We start from the raw sequence: 24,120 nt of genomic DNA on the forward strand, positions 1-24,120 counted from the left end.
GTAACACACACAGCAACGGACTAAGCTTAGACAAAATCCGATGAGAATAACCAATATAACATCAAAACCAAATACATGAATTTGGGATAGAAAAGTACCGTGACACGTCTTATAGTAATGTGAATTCACACTCAAATATAGGAGAAAACAAACGACACAACAGAAACACAAAGTAAAAATGTTACACACACAGAAACGAACTATGATATAACAATGGCCATTTTCCTGACTTGGTACAGGACATTTTTAAAGAAAAAAATGGTGGGTTGAACCTGGTTTTGTGGCATGCCAAACCTCCCTCTTTTATGGCCATGTGAAATACATGTGACAACACAACATTAGAGGACTACAATATAAATATTCTCACGTATCATAGTAATGTGAAATCACACTAAAATATAAGAGAAAAACAGACCAAAACACAAACACTTAACATTTACCAATGAACCATGAAAAATAGTTTAATGTCATATGAACCTGGCCAGTCAGACATGTATACCATACAATCATTGCTTACACGAAATATAGTATATCTTTTGCTTATAGTATCTGATTAACTTACAAAGCCATGAAAACTTAACATTGTCCAATGAACAAAAAAATTCATGTCAAATGAACCCTGCTTGACAAGACTGAAGACATGTCACAATACAATCTTTCAATATACTATATACAGAGGCCCTTTTGCTTATACAATGTAGTATTGAGTAAAAGACAACCCACAAAAACCAAACAATGTACACTGAACCATGAAAATGAGGTCATGTAAAATGAACCCTGCTTGGTAAGACATGTTCACCATACAATCATCCAATAGACCATAGAGGCCATATTACTTATAGTATAGAGTAAAAGAAAAGTTACAAAAACTAAAAAAAAAGTACACTGAACCATGAAAATGAAACCTACCAGTTGGACATGTACACTTCACAATCATTCCATATACCAAAAATAGTTGACTTATTGCTATAGTATGTGAGATACAGACTTGCCCATGCACACTAAACCTTGATTACAGATCCATAAAATGAGGTCGTTGTTCAGGTGAATTCTGATCGACTGACATGTAGACCACGGAGAATAGCCATATACCAAATAGTTATCCTATTACTCAAAATAAGCCAGAATTTCACACAACAAAAATTGTTAAAAAAATTTGAGCAGTTGGTTAACCATAAAATGAGGTCAAAGACAATAGACATATGACAGACTGAAACTTGGCAGTATCTGCATACAGGTTATGAAGCATACAGGTCTTCTTTATAGTTTATATGCTCAAATTATTCCTTTAGTGAATTCTCATTTGTTGTGTTACTATGCTTTTGATTGAGTCAAGCAATTCCAATTAATATTTTATAGTGTCTTTTTATGTTGTGATGTTACACTTTTGTTTTAGATAAGGGTGAAGGTCTGGTGCCATTAAAACATTTAAACCTGCTGCATTTGTTTGCACCTGTCCTAGTCAGGAATCTGATGTTCAGTAGTCATCATTTGTTGATGTGGTTCATAAGTGTTTCTTGTTTCTCGTTTTTATATAGATTAGACTTGGTTTTCATATTTGAATGGTTTTAGACTGGAAACCCTTTATAGCTTGCTGTTCCTTGTGAGCTAACGGATCTTCGACCTATAATGGTTTACTTTTATATATTATGACTTGGATGGAGAGTTGTCTCTCTGGCACTCATACCACATCTTATATCTATATAGCAATGGATTACAAAATTATAAGTAAGAAATGAAGTTCAATAAAGACCATATTTGTGCCAATCATAGAGATAAAACACTGATGAAAAGACATGCAAGAAAGGTTAAAAAGAACTATTTTTGTCAAAGTTTTATTCTAAAGCATTGATGTCACATCCAAAATAGGTTAAAATAAGAGATTTTTTCAAAACTTGACAAAATTGTCTGGAATTTGAAAAAATCATGGTCAAGAAAACAGAGCCCAAGAGTTGACGAATTAAATATTCAATTCACACATGCATATATTGTTGCAAACATTATGCTAAAAGATCCTTTTTTGTAAACACACTCACCCTTTTTGTCTTGTCCAAAAAGTTCAGGAAAATTTAGTTGAAAATGAAAATTAGTGCTATTTGTGACGCCAAGAATGGAACACAAGTGTGTAGATTTTCAACAAAAAGACTTAATTCCTTTTAGTCATTGTATTTGTTATGATAAATTGTAATATTTGTCAATAAATACCAATTTGAAACTAAACTAGAAATAGAGGTCATTTCAGGGCCTTATCGAACCTACTCCTTTAATAAATGATAACACATTTGCACATTTCATAACAATTTTATTTTTTTCATAGCTCTAACCAGCACCTTGATTTTCTAAACACCTGCTATAATCCACAGGAGCAGCAGACATATTTTTCACAGTCTGCACATTGAAAACAATGCCCCAATATTATTTTTTTCACATTTACATAAGCATTTGTCTTTGGATTGAGACGAAAAAATCTTTTGAATATGTAAAATACACCATTAACATGCTACAATTATTTATACAGTTCATGTTTTTCTTTAAAAAAAATGTTTACATAATATCATTCTACAACTTATTTTACTAACCAGCTAGAAAACATATTTAAGTACATATTGTGTAAACATAATTCAGCCCTTCAATATCTTTCATTACAAGGGTCTGTGTCTTAGCTTAATCATTTTATATTTTTTAGAGACACAAATAAACCCAACATAAATAAATGAGCTGTAAAAAATGCTATCAACTAAATACTATAAGATATGAATGCAGTAAATGACGCCAGAAAATGCAGTCAATAAAAATAATAACATGCAATTTTTTTCTTTCCTGCCTTCAGAAAAATAACTGAACATTTTGTTTTTGAGTGTAAATATTTTGATCTGGATCAAAACAATAAATTCCAATGATGAGTATTGGACTTCAAAGTCAGAGAAGATAAAAAGAGTGTTCTTCTTCTTATTATTATTTATTAATAATCTGTTTCGAGCCATAACTTTAAAATAAAGATTATGTTTACTACCAGATGCACATATAGCAAGTAAACATAGCTACAACAATCCAATTAAAATTTCCCTTATCAAGGTGTTTGATAATCAAAATATATTCATCAATAAATACATTCTTTAACAACATTAAAAAACAAACATTATTGAATTGACAATAAACAATATTATCAGCATAAATAAAAATATAGTTTAGTCATAAATACAGTAATCAATTGTTTGCTGGCAAAACATGTATTTTCTATGACTAGAATACAACAATAAAGTAGCACAGTTTTTAACACAGATTGAATCTGTGTGTTCATGCACCAACATTAAAATTTATTATCACAAGATTTTTCATAGAGTTTGCAGTAGCAGATAAATACTGATGCATAAAACTAATTTAATATTGCAGGCAAAAATTTTATAGGAGATAAGTCATTTGTTAAAGTAGTTTTAAACAATATCACAACTGAATGAAATATTATTTATTTACATGTTTTATTATTCTTTTCAGAAACAACAATGTAAAATATACTTGTTGAAATACATGTTAATAGTTATGAAATATGAAAAAGAAAAATGAGATCAGATCAACCATGTGAAAGTTCTATGTACTGAAGATGATGCTTAAAAAACATATATATTTTGGTTATTTAAAGACATGAAGCTAACAAGACAGCAACTTAAAAACAGTGAAATTCTATTATAAACAATTTTATTTAAAAGTCTTTGCGTCCGTCCCTTGTAGTGTCATCAACTTATATATTAGTATTCAGTCTCTTAAGTGTCATTGACTTTACACAAATCTGAAGTTTTGACACAGACTTTCACCTTTTTAAATAAACCATGTCAATAGAAGTTGAGTGTTTTTATCTAGATTACGAAGAATGGAATAGAAACAATGTAAAATGAGAAACAACCATTACCTTTCAAAATATGTACAAATCCTACAGTAAGCACCCTAGACAAATATTTTAATTTTGCCATTAAGAGTCATCCATGATTAAGTCATAATAAATATATTCCTAGATTCTGGCCATATTTGTTTTAAACTTAAGTTAGTTCGCAACCTAAATTTTTGTACTTTACTTTTACAGATATGGAAAAAATAAGAGTTGACCAAATTGAACTAAATAAAACATTTGTTTTTCTCTTTTCAATGCATATGGTAAAAAACAAATGTATATACAACAGTTAATTCTATTTTAACCATTCCTACAACTTCAGAACAAAAATTATTGTGAATTTTATTTATGTCTGAAAGTAAATGAGAGGGCAGATTGATGAGAATCTAGGGATAATTTGATTTGACTTTGCTGAAAAAGTGAGATACATTTATTCAATATGAATTATAAGCATATGCAGTTGACAGTGGAATGGTTAGTGAAATATTGTGTAAACATAAATAAGACATATTGCATAAAAATTATATGTAAAATCAACAGGATTGGAGGCACGCTAACCAATAATCTGTTTTAATACCTCTATCAATTTTCACCAAACATGAAGTATTTAATTCAGTAATGTTTATGATAGTCAATTTTGTTGGCGATATGTTTGTGAAGACAACAGTATTTCATGAATGCTGTTGTTTACAAAAAGGACTTATACATCATACAAAATTGTGTTTCAAGTTTATTTAGGTTATTGAAGAATCAATTTGAAAAAACTTATACCTGATACCTGATGAATCAAAATAAAACAGCTCAAAAAAGGAAAGACTAAAAAGTGAAAAAGTAGGTACCTAGGATAAATATGACTGTTCTCGTATTAAAGCACAATAAAAATAAATAATATGTGAAAGAACTTCACATAAGAAACAATATTTGATGAGAAGATATATCAGGTGGTTTATTAAAAGATTGAGCAATATCAAGGGTAGAACTTATGTAAACTTCAATGTAATATATTGCATGCATTGAAGGATTTGAAAAAAAAAAAAAATAACTAAACTTGAGTGTTTTAGAAAGAAATAAACTTTCGTTTCAGAATAATTATTGGAATTTAGTGCATTATGAAAAAATAAATTATTCAAGTTTAAAATAGAATCTTTATAAAACTGGAATTCCATATTTTACTTTTACAGATTTGATTTTACAAAATACATATTTTTAATAATAACAATATTCTAACATCATACACACTCATTCACTACTGTTATACATGCAATATCATGTGATCTAAAGAAATGAAATCTAAATAACAATGACATTAACTGGTCCCATAAGAGAAAAGGCACATTATAACAGTTAACAGTAGTGCACTTTTCTTAGTTAGTAAGAACACAGAATTGAACTTATCTTCCATCCATCTTTTTTTTAAATGGGAGGTAATGCAATGTGTGCTATTTGATGGTATATCAGAAATTTTGAATAGTTTCACAGATTTTATATTCCAACGTAACATATAGTGAATTAAAATTAGATTTTAAAGTAAAAAAAATCTTTTAAACATTGACTTCAGTACTGTAGAAATTAAGGAAGAGTAAAACACATTTATATTGTTTCAGTTTATACTATAAGAAATACAATGTAATCATCAAATAGTAATTACAATAAGCCAAAACGGCAGCTATTACAATATTTGGAGGCATCTGTCATTTAATGACCTCAAATATAACAAAAATGTTCAAACTTTTTTGGCTGAATGTGTTATTAATACTTTAACTGTAGTTCAAAATTTTCATAATTTAAAACTCATGAATACAACAACACCTGTTATAGAAACAATATATTATTAATTTGAACACAATGGCAGATCTCTAATCGTCTGTGGCCATTGGGCAAGGACTTGATCTATAGAGTTTTGATGACATGGCTAGTCTCACATGGCAGCATAATCTATTTGAACATAAAGCTGTTTCACTCCAATCTAAAAAAACAAATACAAACAAAATCATTTAACTATTTGTACATAAATCAATTTTATATCAATATTTATCACATATTCTTGTTTTTTGTATCGTTACAATGATATTCAATATGGCTGAACAAAGTATGGGGAGGATGTATACAAATGGAAATAATCAATTAATAGTGTTAAGGAAATGAATATTCAAACATAGGGTATGTCATATCCAAGAAAAATATACAACAAAAGAACTATATACATTGATAAACTAGCATGGAGAATAAACATTTTAATTTTGGGGAACTAAGTCTACCTAAACCTGGGTTGCAATTCCTAAGGCTTTGAAATAGGAAGAATCCATAGCTAGATTTCCTCAAATAGTCACAAAATATCATAAGGACCTAAGAGCTATGGTTCTGCAGCTAAGTTGGATATGTATCTTCAACCTTATGTAACAGATGAAGGGTGATTGGGACAAGATATAGAGTATCCCATACAAAAATGGGATGCAAAATGATCAGGTCGCAAATTGTGTACTAAATGTTAATTAATACAGAAATAATTTACCTGTGCAAAAATGCTATGAGTAGCACTTTGAATGTATCTTGTATCAGCTTTGGCCTCTACTTCTACTTTTATTGTTCCTACATATACTTCACTACATAAAGTCCAAAAATGTGGATCTTGTACACTATATACTCCATCTATCTGTGATACCTACAAATAGGAAAATAGGTAAGGATTCTGAAAGATCATGGATAATCAATTACAAAAATTATCCTATATCTGTATGTGTTGATCACCACTACAGGATCCTACAGAACAAGAATATCAATAAAGAATAAAAAAGAACATGTGGTTTGATTGCCAATGAGAAAACTCTCCACAAGAGACCAAAATGACACAGAAATTAACAACTATAGGTCACTATATGGCCTTCAACAATGAGCAAAGCCCATATCCAAAGTCAGCTACAAAAGATCCTGAAATTACACATGCTTTACAATTCAAAGAAGAAAACAAGCAGCCTAATTTATGTACAAAATAATAAAGTGCCTGTTTAAATTACCAGTATTCCTTCATTGTTAAGAATAACATTGACATACTTACTTTTGTATAACAACCTGGTAATAAATGTTCTATTTGTCTTGGTGTTCTCTGCATCAATATACCAACAGAATCTCGTAATAATGGTAAAACACTGAAATTAAATGATAAATTTTTAAAATACATCTGTGTATTCCTAATATTTAGCTTGATTGCATTCATGTATTAACAAGATATGAATTTCATTATCTGAAAAAATATTAAGCAATCTCTTCTAAAATATAATTTATATAAACTAAAATAAAATTGTTTCCAGAAATTGACTCAAATTCTCACAATCTTTTAACACAAATTGATGACTTGGTAAAAATATTTGTGTTAAATATTGAATTTTGAAGAGACCCACAGATTACTTAACATGTTACTTGTAATTCTCATACCCTCACAATCATTAAAAAAAACTTAAATTTGGGGACCATTCCCTAAGATGCCTCTATCGGTCCAACGAGTTACAGAAAAGAGCGACGATTTACAAAAAAGAACCGAAAAGAACCGAAAAGGACCAAAAAGAAGCGAAAAGGACCGAAAAGAACCAAAAAGAGGATACATATATATAAATTTAAAACAATGAATATGTACACGGATTTTTGTTATATTGTTAACAATTCTTCGTAATAATAAAATTGAATGCACAATTCAAAATTTAGATTGTGCATTTATAGGGATATGTGAATTTACAAAAAAGAAACTATATAACTTGTGTTTTTAGTAATATTTTTTTAATATATGTATGCTTAATTATCATTTATTTTTCAGCAAGGATTTTAATCTTATCATTTAAATATTTGTTTTTATAGATATAAGAAGGTGTGAAAACTCCAAATTAAAGTCATAATTTGTACAAGTAAACTATTATAGGTCAAAATACGGTCTTCAACAGGGAGCACACACCAAACAGCAAGTTATAAAGGGCCCCAAAAAATGACTATTGAAAAAAAAACATTCAAACGGGAAAACCAACGGATTAATCAATATAAAAACGAGAAACAAGAAACACAAACCACATCAACAAGCGACAACCATGCACTTAACATCAGGTTCCTAAATTAGGACAGATGCAAATATAAATGCAGCAGGTTTCAACGTTTTAATTAGCATATTACATTTTTAATAATGAAAAATAAATGAAAAGCAAATATTATCGTACTATAAATGTTTATCCTTACATCTAAAAAAAATATTTCGTTCGTTTATATTAAGGTGTCATCATATTACCCGGTGATAAGAAAGGTCAGAGGAAAAGGAAACTGGCTGATAGGACAACTACAATAAAACGGCAACGCGTGCAGTAAATTGATTTCAAAAAACAAACTGTGTGTAATTCAATGTATTTATACATGTTATATGTGTATATATATTTCTCAGCACTAACTGCTTATACTTCTTGGTTTTTTTATAGGTAAAATTCACTAATAAACCTGGAGCACATGAATCAATGTCAACACTAGTATTAATTGAATTATAGCATATTGCTATTATTTTGTTGCGTGTTTCATGTAGTTTTTTTTTTATTACTCATATTACATATCTATTGTCTGTGTATTGCATATGTTATTGTTTGTATGCTATATGCCCTTCTAGGGGCCCTCATTTGGTGAATACAAAAAATCTTTTCTATTTTTCTATTCTATAAGATAGGCATCCGACCCTACCTGTAATTTTTCACATACATGTGAGTTAAAATTAGTCCTTTCACAGTATAAAATTTTCAATGATTTGCAATTTGCTTATTTTCTTCGATTTAAAAAAAAAATCGATATCCTTTTCGGTTCTTTTCGGTCCTTTTCGGTTCTTTTTGGTCCTTTTCGGTCCTTTTCGGTTCTTTTCTGTAAATCGTCGCTCTTTTCTGTAAGTCGTCGAACCCGCCTCTATGACTAGCAAGAGAATTATCTTATCATTACCTCTTTTTAATGAGATCATGAAATTTAATATCCTATTACATTTTAAATATTCTCTAGAAACTTTAAAAAAAAAACTCAATCTAATTTAAAAACTAATATAAAATAATGTATACAAACCTGACAGAAATTAATGCTGCTATAAATAAAGAACATATAGGATCTGCAGACATCCAACCATACTGATGAATTAGAGCTGATGATATTATAACACCTACACTACCTAATGTATCCGCCATTATATGTAAAAATACACCTGAAAAAATACATTATGTTGATTATACCCTACACTACCTAATGTATCAGCCATTATATGTAAAAATACACCTGAAAAATACATTATGTTGATTATACCCTACACTACCTAATGTATCGGCCATTATATGTAAAAATACACCTGAAAAATACATTATGTTGATTATATCCTACACTACCTAGTGTATCGGCCATTATATGTAAAAATACACCTGAAAAAATACATTATGTTGATTATACCCTACACTACCTAATGTATCGGCCATTATATGTAAAAATACACCTGAAAAAATACATTATGTTGATTATACCCTACACTACCTAATGTATCGGCCATTATATGTAAAAATACACCTGAAAAAATACATTATGTTGATTATATCCTACACTACCTAATGTATCGGCCATTATATGTAAAAATACACCTGAAAAAATACAGTCTTGATTATCCACTCTATAGAAAATGTTGTGATCTAAAATTAACTACAAATGTAGTTAAACTATCAAGTAGTTTCATACAATCTAAATTTGTTCATAAATAGGTTCATTTATTTTCGTGGGTAGAAAGAATGGGTTTAAAGAAATTTTTAATATAATAATCTTATCTTTAGTTGTTCTACTATGCAAGAACTGAGTCACTGACATATTTGACAAAAAAACATGCCTGTCTGAAAAGAGGGATAGAAATTCTTGATTCCAGTGTTGAGGAATGGGTTTAAAAAACATTTCTGGTGAAAACATTTTGGAGGCCAAAACTGATTTCTGAATTGAGTAGTTACCTTGCATGATTTGTTTTTGTGAAGCATTAGCTGGATTATGTGAATGAGCATGACCTCCTCCATGTGAATGTCCATGACTACTACTTTCGTGTGAATGGCCATGACCTTTGTCTTTCTCTTCTAAACCTGAAATCGAAATCGTTAATTAAAAACTGATTTTCTACCATAAATAAAATTTGAGCATGACACTAATTAATAAAATTAAATATTTTGGCAAATATTCATGTACATTGTTGATCTTAACCTTCAATACTTGCTTTAAATACACAGTTGTTATATAGAGCTAATATCTAATGACATCTAATTCATTTTTATAGAAGAGGCCAAAACATAAAAAAGAAAAAGTTGCAAGAATTATGATATATTTAAGATTTTTAAAGTCATGGTTATTAAAAAATTGTTTTAAAATACTGAAAAACTTTCCTGTAAATATCTTTACTGGACAATATTCAACTAGTCATTTTTCACACCTACAAATTTTTTTGCCAAACCTTCTGATGTTCAATGAAAATTTGTGTTGCCTTTTCTGACAGGTATTTAGCACTGACTGTCTGACAATTAACACCATTAAATGATGATGTAGAAAAACACTAACCTAATCCATGACTGTGTCCATGTCCTCCATGAGAATGACCATGATCTATAATGTAATAAATCATTCATGAAACCCTTTAGCATTGTTGATCATTTAAATATTTTATGGAATTAATTTTTTTATAAATAGTGCCTTGTTATGCCATACAACTTTCTTTCATATATAAAAAAACACAGAAATTTGCTCACAATATTGTTTCACGTATGTCTCACTTGTTATTAGACTTTAAATTCCATGCTCTGTGGGAAAATTAAAATTCATAGTGAAGTCAAACAGGAAGTGACTGTCCAGCAGACCTGAATGTCACTTATATGATACAACTCACAATTGGAAAGTGCAATAAAAATTAAAAAGTATTGTAAGCCCTTCAGTGACCCTGCAGCAGAAATACTTACATCGCAAAATTTAGCATTATAAAGTTTCAAACCATTAATCAAATCTTCCTTATTACATGTGGGTAATTTTTAAAGAAAGTTACAGATGCACAGGGGAACTGACTGACAAATAAAGTCTGAATGGAAGCTTAATAATATTTATTTAAAAATCTAAATCTAAAAACTTAATTTAGTGATACTGTGGAAATATAGGGCATTTTTTTTTTTAAATATGACTAATAAAAGTGATCCTATTTATACCAGATAAAATCAAAAACAAACTTCTAAACTGTATTGTGCTAAAGTTTTTCTTTCGTATCGTCTAAGACAAAAACATGACCATTCTTTATGTGTATTTGAATAAGTTGCAGTAACTCATTGTGAAGAGTTACATAATGGACATAACCTCATTATGCCTTACATGTGCATGATAAGAATTGTATTCATATAATTTTATCTACTATTAGGGTAGTTACCATAACTTTAGGTCACTGATAATTAATTGTCTTACCATCCCCTCCTCCCCCATGAGAGTGACCATGTCCATGTTGGAAGGCAAAGATTCCAACCAGATTTACAAGAAATCCAGCAACAGATACAACAAACAATCGATCATGTTTTACTTCAGGTGGCTCTGCTAAACGCTGAAAGAAATCCAAATTATTCATCATTTTTGTCGACTATATCAATACTTATAATAATAATTTTTAAAAAATAACAATATTAATCATATTAAATCCCACAAAGGGGACAAATTTAACTACCGTATAAATCGTTAAATAAGCCGCAGGTTTTTTTCTCTGTCTTTGTCCCTGCGTGTTATACTCGGGTGCGTGTTATGTAAGTATTATTTTCTGTTTTCAGGACGACGGTGAAAGAAAAAAATATCTGGATTTGTTTTCTGGAGACAGTCAGATTGTCAAGTGCTTGCAGTGACTTGATAAATTGTTAATGTTGCATATTTTGTTATGAATAAATAAATATATTAACTAAATCGTTTGTTTTTATTTCATTCAATCATTGTTGGTTTACAGGAAGTCGATAACCATGTGTTTAGTGTTCATTTCGTAAACAAAGAAAGATAACTGTGTCCATACAGGATATTAATTGTGTATTTATCATAAATATGTAGTTGTTAGTTGATTTAATGTGTTATAATATAAAATTTTCTAATGAAATAATAAAGAAAGTGATTGTGTGTCTTGCCAATATTACAAGTTTCTTTAAATGACGATGGTGATGCATGTGCTTAAATCGACACTTTAAAGTGCTTCATAAACAAAGAGAGATAATCGTGTTTGAGAAGAGGTACCAAACAGGATAAAATACTGAAGAGTAACTGTTTGTCGTTTTATTGTGTTTCAAAACGAAATATCTTTACGAAATATTATTGGATGTTTAACTAAAAAAAAAAAAATACTAATTTTTATAATTTAATCTGTTAAAACATTTATTAATTGCCGTCTTCTTTTTAATCCCCCTTGTCATTGCTCATAACACTTTCATTTAAAAATAGACAATGACTTGCAAAAAGTAAATTGTTTTGTTTGTTGTATTCATCCAAATTAAAATTGAAAAATGTTTGTTACGTTCAGAACTTCAACTTTTATTTTATAGACAACAATAAAATTCTTAAGATTGATTTAATTCAAAAAAAATCTTGACTTTTGGGTGAACAGTTTTCACACGTGGGTACAGGTAAGTAGGTCATAATCAAGGTAAACAATGGCAGTTTTATGGCTTGGGTGACCTTTCATGCATACATTTTTAAGATTAATTTAAATCCTTAATGCCAATTCAAACAATAAACAAGCAATCAATACCATACTAATTTTAATCAAAACAACAAGGTTCAATGGACACCCAAGCTGTCAACACATGGCCATTGTTGACAAAAAACATCAAACGAAACTGGCATAATTAAAACAATGAGAAAAGTATAATTATTTTATTACGATTTTTTATTTTAATATGACACAAATAAATATATTCAAAAATACTCTCAACTTTCTCACCAATCTGAAAATAGAAATGAAACAAATTACGGTGTGAGTTACAAAAGGAGAAAATATTCATGACACTATCAGGTCAGTAGAATAAATATACGTTTTCTTCAGTGTGCGCTTAATATTCAGGTGCGTTTTATGTAAGGACAAAAACAATCTTCCCCCCAAAAAACGGCCGTGCGGCTTATAAAACGATGCGCTTTAAATTCGAAAATATACGGTACATGCACCGCATGTTCCCAAAATACAAGAAAAGCATTAAGTTTCTAAATATCCCTATGCTAATTTTAATAGCCATATATACTTTAATCGTTTTATGTCCCCACACTTATTTTTTATATTTCCATACTTATATAACGATCTCTTTAATTAGTTATTTCCCTTTAAAGAATTTTATTCACGTATAATACTTTTGATGTTCATATGTTGTGCTTAGTTCAGAAATGTTTTTTTTTAAATCATCTAAAATGTTAACAGACAACTGATAATAATCAAAGAGCAGATTGCTCTGAGGGATACGATTGCCATTGTTTTCATTGACACATGTATAACTGGATAGTATTATTTTGAAAACTAATTCAACTGCACATTCAAAATGCAATTTACGTGATCTGAATAGTTACTCAACTTTAACCAGATGCTCCGCAGGGCGCAGGTTTAAATTTTATAGGACCGCAGAGGTCGAACCCTGAACGGTTGGGGCTAGTATGGACACAACATTCAAACTGGATACAGCTCTGAATTTGGATTGTGCTTAAAAAGTTGACACAGCATAGGTTTCTGACAAAAAATGAATGTGGTCTAATGAACTTAAAATGTTTTTTTTTGCTTTTGAGCAATTCACTATGCTGTTGAATATTAATCCTTTGATATTTGAAGAAATTTTCTTTTTCATTTCTGAAATCTGAAATAAGAAAAATTGAACCCCACCATTTTTTTTCACCTCCCCCTTTCCCTTATTCCAAAAATGATCTCAATTCAAATTTCTAATGGAGTTTTCAACAATAATTACTCATTCAAATACATCATAAAATATAAAATGTCATACAGTCATGATTTAAGTTGATTTGGCTACTTTTCTGGACAAAGAAAGATAACTCCAATGCAACATTTTATATTGGCAAATTTCCAATGAAGTTCAAATTTTTTGGCAAATTTCCAATATACATAATTTAAGAGCAGTTTAGGTGAGCTATTAAATGACTTTCAATTACCAACCTTACACTGCTTTTAAATTATGTTTTGTACTTAAGTAATTGACCATTAACCTGGAAACCTTCCCCCCCCCCTTTTTTGCACCTTATTCCTTAACAGTTTGAGCCATAACTCCCAAAGACAATTCTTACCATCCCTTTGTGGTATTCAAATATCCAAAATCTAAATACATGGTTAGATTCATCATATCAAAGAACCCCAAGAATTAAATTTTTGATGAAATCAAATAAAGTTCAATTTTAGACCCTTTAGACCTCAATGTGGACCAATTTGATAACCGGTCCTTAATATTAAAAATCTTAAAAATAAAAGATTCAGCATATTAAAGAACACCATATATTGAATTTTTGTTGAAATCAAACAAAGTTTAATTTTGGACCCAGATTTGGTTCAACTTGAAAACTGGGCCCATAATAAAACAAGAGGCTGTCACAACGACAGCAAACCGGATCTATTAACATTTATTTGTGTCCTGGCAATATCACAAGAACCATTACTGATGAATGGTGAAAGTGAAAATCGTCAATATCAAATTTGACCTCCATTTTGTCATCAGTATCAACATATTAAAATTTGAAAAGCTTAGATTGTAAGGTTCATGAGTAAATGCAACAACGTGAATGGAAACGCCATTTTACGATCTTTCAAGAACCATAACTCCTGAACGGTAAAAGTCAAAATCATCATTATTGAACTTGACCTCTATTTTGTCATCAGTAACATCATATTAAAATTTCAAAAGCTTTGGTTGAACGGTTCATGAGAAAATGCACGGACACGACAGGAAACACCATTTTTCAATCTTTCAAGAACCATAACTCCTGAACGGTAAAAGTCAAAATCGTCATTATTGAACTTGACCTCCATTTTGTCATCAGTAACAGCATATTAAAATTTCGGAAGCTTTGGTAGAACAGTTCATGCATAAATGCACGGACACGACTGGAAACTCCATTTTTCAATCTTTCAAGAACCACAACTCCTGAACGGTAAAAGTCAAAATCGTCATTATTTAAATTGACCTCTATTTTGTCATCAGTAACATCATATTAAAATTTCAAAAGCTTTGGTTGAATGGTTCATGAGAAAATGCACGGACATGACGGGAAACACCATTTTTCAATCGTTCAAGAACCATAACTCCTGAACGTTAAAAGTCAAAATCGTCATTATTGAACTTGACCTCCATTCTGTCATCAGTAACAACATATTAAAATTTGGGAACCTTTGGTAGAACAGTTCATGCGTAAATGCACAAACACGACTGGAAACTCCATTTTTCAATCTTTCAAGAACCATAACTCCTGAACGGTAAAAGTCAAAATCGCCATTATTGAACTTGACCTTCGTATAGTTGTCAGTAATAACATATTTAAATGTTAAAAGCTTTGGTTGAACGGTTCATGAGTTAATGCAAGGACAACATTTGATTGCCGCCCGCCCGCCGTACATCCCCAAATCAATAACCGACATTTTTTGTCACAAAAATCCGGTTAAAAACTAAGTACATGTTTAGATTCAGCATATCAAAGAACCCCAAGAATTCAATTTTTGTTAAAATCAAACTAAGTTTAATTTTGGACCCTTTGGACCTTAATGTAGACCAATTTGAAAACAGGACCAAAAATTCAGAATCTAAATACACGGTTAGATTCGGTATATGAAAGAACCCCAATAGTTCAATTTTTGATGAAATCAAACAAAGTTTAATTTTGGACCCTTTTGGCCCCTAATTCGTTGGGACCAAAATTCCCAAAATCAATCCAAACCTTCCTTTTGTGGTCATAAACCTTGTGTTAAAATTTCATAGATTTCTATTAACTTATACTAAAGTTATTGTGCAAAAACCAAGAAAAATGCTTATTTTGAGACCTGTTTTTGGCCCCTTTATTCCTGAACTGATTGGACTTACACTCCCAAAATCAATCCCAACCTTCCTTTTGTGGTCATAGACCGTATGTTAAAATTTCATAGATTTCTGTTTACTTATTCTAAAGTTATTGTGTGAAAACCAAGAAAAATGCTTATTTGGGCCCTTTTTGGCCCCTAATTCCTACACTGTTATGACCAAAACACCCAAAATCAATCCCAACCTTCCTTTTATGGTCATAAACCTTGTGTTTAAATTTCATAGATTTCTATTTACTTTTACTAAAGTTAGAGTGCGAAAACCAAATGTCTTCGGACGAAGACGACGACGGCGCCAACGTGATACCAATATACGACCAAACAATTTTCAAATTTTGCGGTCGTATAAAAATAGCCAATCCCGGATACAAGTGTATGAACAATGTACTTATTGTGTTTTATTTTTGTACTATCAATTCCAAGTTTACTTTCCACAGCAGTCACTGAGAGTGAGAGGAGGTATTACACTTCATATCTTATCACCTATTTTCCTACATTAATTCTAGGAGGAACCCAATTCCTAATTCTTTAAATATTTAATTTCCTTTGAGTCAGTGGGCATGACTCCTTTCCATACACACTCCTCTATTTAAATTGCAATCGTTTTTAATATTATACGATGTTTATTGACAGAACAAGTTAATTTTTCTTGATGTGTCGAATCGTATTTTGATTTACTTACGGAAGGGAGACAACTCGAAACGATAATATGGAAGACTTCATTTCGGCTGAAGGGGTGTTGTAGTTCTGTAAATCTACATTTCACTTACCTCAACTGCTTCTGAGAAAATAAAGAAACCAATAAACAAGAGAAACAATCCATTAACAAATCCTGCCATTACTTCTGCTCTCACATAACTAAAAAGATACAATTAAAGTGTGACTACACTGGACAAAGCATTTGACATATATATCTTACAGTAATGTCAAAATCTAGATAATTATTTTTCAACTGTTGCCATATGAAATACCGAGCATTGTTAACCAGTCCTGTAAGCTATATCTAAATACCACTACTAATGTAGTGTGTCAGGTAAAAATAACAAGAATAAACAAATAAATTATATAGATTAGTGTACAAGGGAGACCGGTAAAGTTATATGATTATCTATAACTTATCTATTGTTAAAAATAGTATTCCATACCCATATGAGTAATTTTCTGTTGCTCGCCATCTTGAAATTACAGATGCTGCAAGACCTGCTAATAAAGCTGTGCAGTCGAAAAACATGTGAAAGGAATCAGATATGAGTCCCAAACTGAAATAGAAAAATTGGCATTATAAAACCAATGCATTTACATTTTGATTTAAAATTCAAATCAATGTAATTATGATAAATTATAATAAATCCACAACCTATTCAGGTTAGTTATTCTATAAGTGAAAATAAGACACTGAAATTATGTTTTTCCTTTAAGCAAAAAGTATTACAAATGTCTCCATCAAACATACAAACTGACATCCATTACCCTTCCCTATTAATTCTATATGTGACTGTCTCAAGACAAAAGCCTGTAGTACAGTGATTGTTGATGTCAATAACATGTTTTCCTTCTATGTTGGATAGTTATTCATTAGCAATCACCTTAACACATCTCCCTATTTTTATATATATATGGCTTACCTGTTTGTCCAGATACCATATGTCCTCCCTTTTTATATATATATGGCTTACCTGTTTGTCCAGATACCATATGTCCTCCCTATTTTTATATATATGGCTTACCTGTTTGTCCAGATACCATATGTCCTCCCTATTTTTATATATATGGCTTACCTGTATGTCCAGATTTCATATGTCCTCCCTATTTTTATATATTGGCTTACCTGTTTGTCCAGATACCATATGTCCTCCCTATTTATATATATATGGCTTACCTGTTTGTCTAGATACCATATGTCCTCCCTATTTATATATATATGGCTTACCTGTTTGTCCAGATACCATATGTCAGTTCAACAAATGCAAATGAAAGATTCAATAGAAGAAAGAAGAATATATTCCTTGACGTCTTCTCTGAGAATATCAATCTAAAAGATAAAGTACTTAGTAGTTTTAAAGAGAAAAAATATTCCTTGAAGTCTTCTGTGATAACAATCTGAAGTATAAAATAATCATTGGTATATATGGACCATAATTTGCTATTGGGCTCGTTTCCTATAACGATAGAAAAGTGATAAAAATGTGTATTACTGTAAGAAAAGTTGTAACTACATCTAAAGATGCCTTTATTTTTATCAACATAAAAGTGTATGCTACTCTTCCCTAGAACAAAAATTGAAATTAACAAATTTCAAAGATTATACGACCGTATTTTTGTGTCGTTTCTCGCGTTACTTTTCGCTTCCGAAGTGCATAACGCTGACTGATTTATAGATAATCGTCACCGGCAAATTCGTAACTTTTGCTTTCAAATAATAAAGAACATCGACCAATAAGAATAGTCAGAAGAAAATGCCGAGAACTATAAGTATTTCTGTAGCAGGTGTAAGAACACTGGCGTTACTTTGGTTTCCAATTTCGTAACGCAAATTTTAGATGATGTAATCTGCTTTGTTGTAACAGAATTCTTTATAACAATATGCAAATATGAACTCTCGCGCGATGTTCAAACAGGTAAATCAGAGATGATTTACATTCTAGTTTTGTTCTTCGTAATAATTAAGTTAGAAAATGACGTTATCGTTATGCGTTACATTTCACACGAAACAGAAGTCCAGTTATTTACTTTTTTTTTATTAAAATTGTTTTTGTCGTTAAGTTCTAATCATTTCCGGTCATACGTGAAACATGTGACTAACATGTGATCACGCCCTTACGGCCGGATATATGAAATACTAGGTCAAAACATTGTTTTTGTTTCCAACGGGATGTTAGCAAACATAATCTGTAGACTGTTTCGTATTGTTTAAAAAAGGAAAATACAATTTTCAAAGAGATTGCGCCGGGGGTCTATTATTTTTCCTATGTGCATAATGTTACATACGATCTTGTGTGAAAATAAATGCCCAATGACTTGACAAAATCGATTTCAGATTTGACAGACGTTACAACACACTTCGTTTCCAGATAACGATGTAAAGGGTCCTTGGAAAATTCAATCGACATTACGTCTCTTATCATTGTGCCGATGCTTGTTGGATTGATTTTGCTTCAGCAGTAAATATTACTGGATATTTTAGGTGAATAAAGATAATTTAATAAAAAATACATGTTAATATACAGTTACACTTGGAATGTACAAAGTTGGTATCTTTGTCACAATTTTTAATTATATTTTTTTTATTCATGTTCTGCAAACACTTTTCAGAAACGCAATAAACTTGTCAAAGGAGAAGTAAACTTTTACCATGCATGACTTGAAAGGAAGTACTTTATTGATTTTAGCCCACTAAAGTAGGTTAAAATGTGGAAACCATGTAGATGGTGTACAGGTCACAAATATCACATGGTGCCTATTTTAAAGATTTTAATTACAAGTTAAAAGTTTTTTTCTTTACTGGATTTAAAGAATTTTACATTGCCAATGATTTGGAATAAATTGTATATAACTGGAATTTCAAAACCAAATATAAATACATTTTTGTGGCTAAAACATCAAGATACAACGATTATGGTATCCTGTATCAATGAAGAAAATATGGAAATTTCTGAATAAATTGTACTAATTGTTTTCAAAACAAGCACATATTTAGGAGTTTTATAATACTGTTACATTTAAGATGGATTTTAAGAAAAAGTATACTGTTCAGATTATTTTAAGCAGATTTTGCAATAAAATAAAACTTAAAAAATGCTTTTGGTTTCTTGAAAATAGATTTTAAATATTAACATGAAGCAAGTAACACTAGTAATGGTGTTCATTTATGTCTTTTGAAATATATTGTGCAAAATAAAGAAAATAAAGATTGGTTTCCTGTTTGGTTTCCTGTCACGTAAACGGTGAATCAAAATGTATTAATTTTTTCTTGAAAAACTCAATTGTTCCATTAATACTATTCTAACACCAACACAACCCACAGAATAAAAGTTAAAGTTTTAAAATTTATAAAAAAGGATTCAAAAAGAAACCAAAGGCCGAATACCAAATTATGGTCCATATTCATTTTGTGAAATTCATTACTTTTTCTCTTAATAGACAACTTTTGAGTTCGATGCATTTCCATCAAAAACTTTGGTTTTAGTGAACGTCATGTCATTTGTGCGTTTAGGGGCGTCGTCACTTCCATTCCAATGTTGAGCGAGTGGTTGGAAAACTATAATTCTATATTGTACGAATTATTCGGCAAATTGAATTCTCAAAATTGACAATCAGCATTGCTGTCATTAGAGAATTGACATTAAGTACCTACAGAACAACCATTATTTCTGCACAATGACGATCACGAAGACGCTTGATGAACGTAAATAGTGGAGGGATACAGGCGACCCCCTCTATCTGGTAAATGACGTCATAAAGGCGCGTATAATTGACGAGTTTTTTCCGGTGATGGATGAACTTGAAAGTGGTCTATCTAATGAGGCAAAGTTTTTTATTTAAATAGTTAATTGTTATTGAAACTAAAATTTTATTTTGTTTTTTTTCTTGTTATAAATTCTTAATAGTTATTTTTACTTTATCTGTTGAATGGTTTTAAAAAAAATATGTATGTACGTAGCTGCTTTCTTATTAACAACTATTAAATCAGTCACTATTTGATTCTTTTATGTTGACAGTGCACATTTCAAAAGTAAATATTCAATTTCACTCTTTACAAAGAACCTACAAAATAACAATTCACTATATCACCGGTGCCTGTTCAATAACCATTAAATGATTTCAATAGAAATACAAGTATGCTACATGTATTTGGCTGGCTTGAAAATGTTGAATATTGATATATTAATCAGAGCCGACAAAATAGCCACTGTCATTTTTTAAAAGTCTAAAAGTGCCCATTTTACTGTCATACTGTGTATATCAATTGGCAAGAGGTGTTACCATTATTCGTCATGATGGCTGATGGTGCCCCTATACGGTATCGGGATCGTTCGCCCTGATTACATGTTCGCCCTAGGTTCGTTCGCACTGAGTTTGTTCGCCCTAGGTTCGTTCGCACTGAGTTTGTTCGCCCTGGTAATTCGTTCGCCCTATTTTCATTTATGTTATGTATATATATTACATTAATGAAAGAAATATATATTTATATATATTAAAATTTATGTATATCTATTAACAGTTAAATACAAATGTACAAATTGTTAGGCATGAACTTATAACCTAGTAGCAGCTAGCTGTAGACAACATAATACATCGTAAATATTCGGCGAAATTGTAGACCGACTTCAACATATTTAATTAAATACACACAACACAACACTATACTAAAAAATAAAAATCGTAAATATTCGGCGAAATTGTAGACTGACTTCAACATATTCAATTAAATACACACAACACAACACTATAATAAAAAATAAAAATCAGGGCGAACATACCCAGGGCGAACAGGTATCAGGGCGAACGGTCTCATGGCGAAACGGAACTAGGGCGAACAGTAACTAGGGCGAACCAAATTCAGGCGGACGGACCCGGAATCCCCCTATACACCTTTATGTCACTATTCCCGTTTTACCTGAGAATCTGTCCCACTTGAACTATTGACTTCATACAACAATCATTTTTCCATTTTGGTGTCAGATATTTTGAATTGTGACATAAAAAATTTAAGAGTACCTGTGTGATGTGGTGTAATCGTGGCCAAATATCAATAAGGTGTATTACCACCCCAGTCATAGCAAAACTTTCCTATTATTTGCCATATTCAGACTCGGATGAAATTTTTAAAATATGTACCAGAAATACACAAAATACCAGAAGAACTGTAGCACTTAAGGACAATTTCTGTTCTTATGTTTACATTTGAAATTACTTAAGTAGACTTATGTACAGATATTTCTTGAAAATTTTAGACAGATTCTGACAGGTGCCACGTTTGCCATATGTTTGCTTGTTTACCTCATCGCAGCCTTGAGTTTCTCTGTTACTCCCCATCCCGGGCGATGGACTTTATCTCCTTTGTGGACGGGAAGCATTTTTTTTTGTATTCAGGTATGTCTTAAACTATGTTTGAATCAAGGCATGCGACAGAAGAGACACGTCGTGTTGGACTTTTCCGGTCTGGATTGTTTAGCATTTGTTTTCGTATGCGAGAGCTTCCGGTTTAAAATTACTAAAAGAAATTTCCTATTTTACACTTCTCACAAGAACACGAGATATATATTAAAAATTGTAAAAATAAATATATTAATTTTAGAATTATGATTAAACAAAATTGTTGACTTTAAAATTTTCGAAACTTTAATTCATTTTAGCTCTATTCGGGTGGGTCTTTTCACCACCGAACACCACCGCACACCACCGAACACCACCGAACACCCCAAAAAATGCTAACCACTATGAAAAACTGTGAAATTGTACAATAATACGATGAAATAGATTAAATAACGCATAATGTCATCATTTTTTTTTTTTTTTTGAGGATCTATCAATGTGAAAGTCGATAATCTATATAAAGAAAAACGTTTCCGGATTCATCACTACTTTCCGGATTACATTCTATTGATTCTACATATTCTTTAAGAACCAAATAGTTCTTATTTATATTTAATCTTCTTTTTTTTTTGTCATTGTGTGTACTGTATTGTGAAAATAATTGATGTTGTAATGTTTATGCCCTTTGGAGTCCATAATTGTAAATAAAATTTATTCTTTTTCTATATTCTGTGTGTATATATTACTTTTATTTTGTGTATATCTTACTATCCTTTTTTGTTTGGTATTGATTTCTTTTTTCTGTTAAAATTCTTACTAACAAATACAAGTGACAAATATTTTCATATAATTATTTATTACATCAATGACTATATATACATGATTTACATAATTTACAACATAAAGCAGGGTGGTTATCGTTTTTGGGTTCGTTCGTTTACTGGCCGTTTTCTTTGGCAAGGTTTCTTGGCAATGTTTTTGGCCTTGTTTACAACAGAATATTTCCCATCGGAGGAACTTATCATGGTTATTTTTCTTTTTCTTTTCTTGTCTAGGAGAAAATTTTCAAAAATTGTCAATTTTTCTTGTTCTGTTTTACATCTCCAAATTTGGTCACTGATCTTGTAATGGGCTTCAGTGAATATTAATGCATAGTCTCCGTGGTCATGAAGACATCCTCTGAGGTGTACAAACTGTACCAGCACACAGTCATAAAGTTTTTTTATTAACTCTGGAGTAGACTGGGGTTTCCACTTAATTGCAACCTTAAAAACATGGTTAATACTTTCCGCATTATTGTTTGTCCACAGTTTCTCTGATTTGTCTTTATTCTTTCTCCTTGGTTCATTTACAATTAATTTACTTAGAATTATGCACAATTAAAAGGCTTCATGCAGTTGGGCATTAATTGGAATGATTGGCATTAACAATTGGAATGATTGGCATTAACAATTGGAATGATTGGCATTAACAATTGGAATGATTGGCATTAACGATTGATAGGAATTAGTTCCTGATTGAAATGTGAAAATGTCTTTATATTACTCAAAATGCCTAATCACTTTTATCGTATATTTCTCAAAATTCTACTGTTTGCGATACATATCGAAACTTAATAGGTTTTTTCATTAGTCTACAAAAAATAATGGATATGTCCAACAACGCTTCTCTTTTGGTAAAACTCTATAATGAGATCTGTCTATTGAATGACGAATTTTACAAAATATGCGATAAAATGTACACTATTCAGTGGCGGATCCAGAAATTTTCATAAGTGGGGGCCCACTGACTGACCTAAGAGGGGGCCCGCTCCAGTCACGCTTCAATGATTCCCTATATAAGCAACCAAATTTTTTCCCAAAAAGGGGGGCCCGGGCCCACTGGGCCCCCCCTCTAAATCCGCCTATGCTATTACAGATCACACCGAACAAAAAGAGTGCATGTTAAAATTGAAGAGATTGTCATATAAAACCTATCTGCTAAGTGACCAGTATAAAAAATTAAAGGTGACAGACGAAATGGAGGACCAAAAAATAGAAGAAGCCCTTGACAGCTTACCAGAATTAAGCAGCGATGAGGATGAAGAATAATTCGACTAAGACATCAACACGATGTT

The 24,120-nt window shown here is 30.9% G+C and overlaps 1 protein-coding gene across 4 annotated transcripts; it reads right to left on the reverse strand.

The window, feature by feature from the left end:
• Nucleotides 1-2,281: 2,281 nt before the first annotated feature.
• LOC143047492 (zinc transporter 7-like) lies at nt 2,282-22,152 on the reverse strand. Of its 4 annotated transcripts, none has more exons than XM_076220563.1 (12): nt 21,969-22,152; nt 17,899-18,000; nt 17,114-17,227; nt 16,739-16,826; nt 11,351-11,483; nt 10,466-10,510; nt 9,871-9,996; nt 9,131-9,163; nt 8,957-9,059; nt 6,942-7,032; nt 6,399-6,548; nt 2,282-5,852 (listed from the first exon to the last, which is right to left on the reverse strand). In XM_076220563.1, exons 1-12 carry the CDS (start codon nt 22,043-22,045, stop codon nt 5,805-5,807), a joined length of 1,110 nt encoding a protein of 369 aa, XP_076076678.1. In that variant the 5' UTR covers nt 22,046-22,152; the 3' UTR covers nt 2,282-5,804. The 4 variants fall into 4 exon arrangements, with proteins under 4 accessions (XP_076076678.1, XP_076076668.1, XP_076076672.1 ...); XM_076220553.1 differs by lacking the exon at nt 9,131-9,163 and adding an exon at nt 9,484-9,516 and having other exon boundaries at nt 21,969-22,151; XM_076220557.1 differs by lacking the exon at nt 9,131-9,163 and having other exon boundaries at nt 8,957-9,092; nt 21,969-22,151.
• Between the last annotated feature and the right edge of the window lie 1,968 nt (nt 22,153-24,120).

The sequence above is a fragment of the Mytilus galloprovincialis genome, chromosome 1 (assembly GCF_965363235.1).
Source record: "Mytilus galloprovincialis chromosome 1, xbMytGall1.hap1.1, whole genome shotgun sequence".
NCBI classification, from domain to species: Eukaryota; Metazoa; Mollusca; class Bivalvia; order Mytilida; family Mytilidae; genus Mytilus; species Mytilus galloprovincialis.

Coding starts and splice junctions, on each gene's coding strand:
- LOC143047492 (XM_076220563.1), bottom strand. CDS start 22,045: ATGCTTCCCGTCCACAAAGGAGATAAAGTCCATCGCCCGGGATGGGGA. Junction 17,228..17,898: donor TATGGTATCTGGACAAACAG/GTAAGCCATATA, acceptor TTTCTATTTCAG/TTTGGGACTCATATCTGATT. Junction 16,827..17,113: donor ACAGAAAATTACTCATATGG/GTATGGAATACT, acceptor GTATCTTTTTAG/TTATGTGAGAGCAGAAGTAA.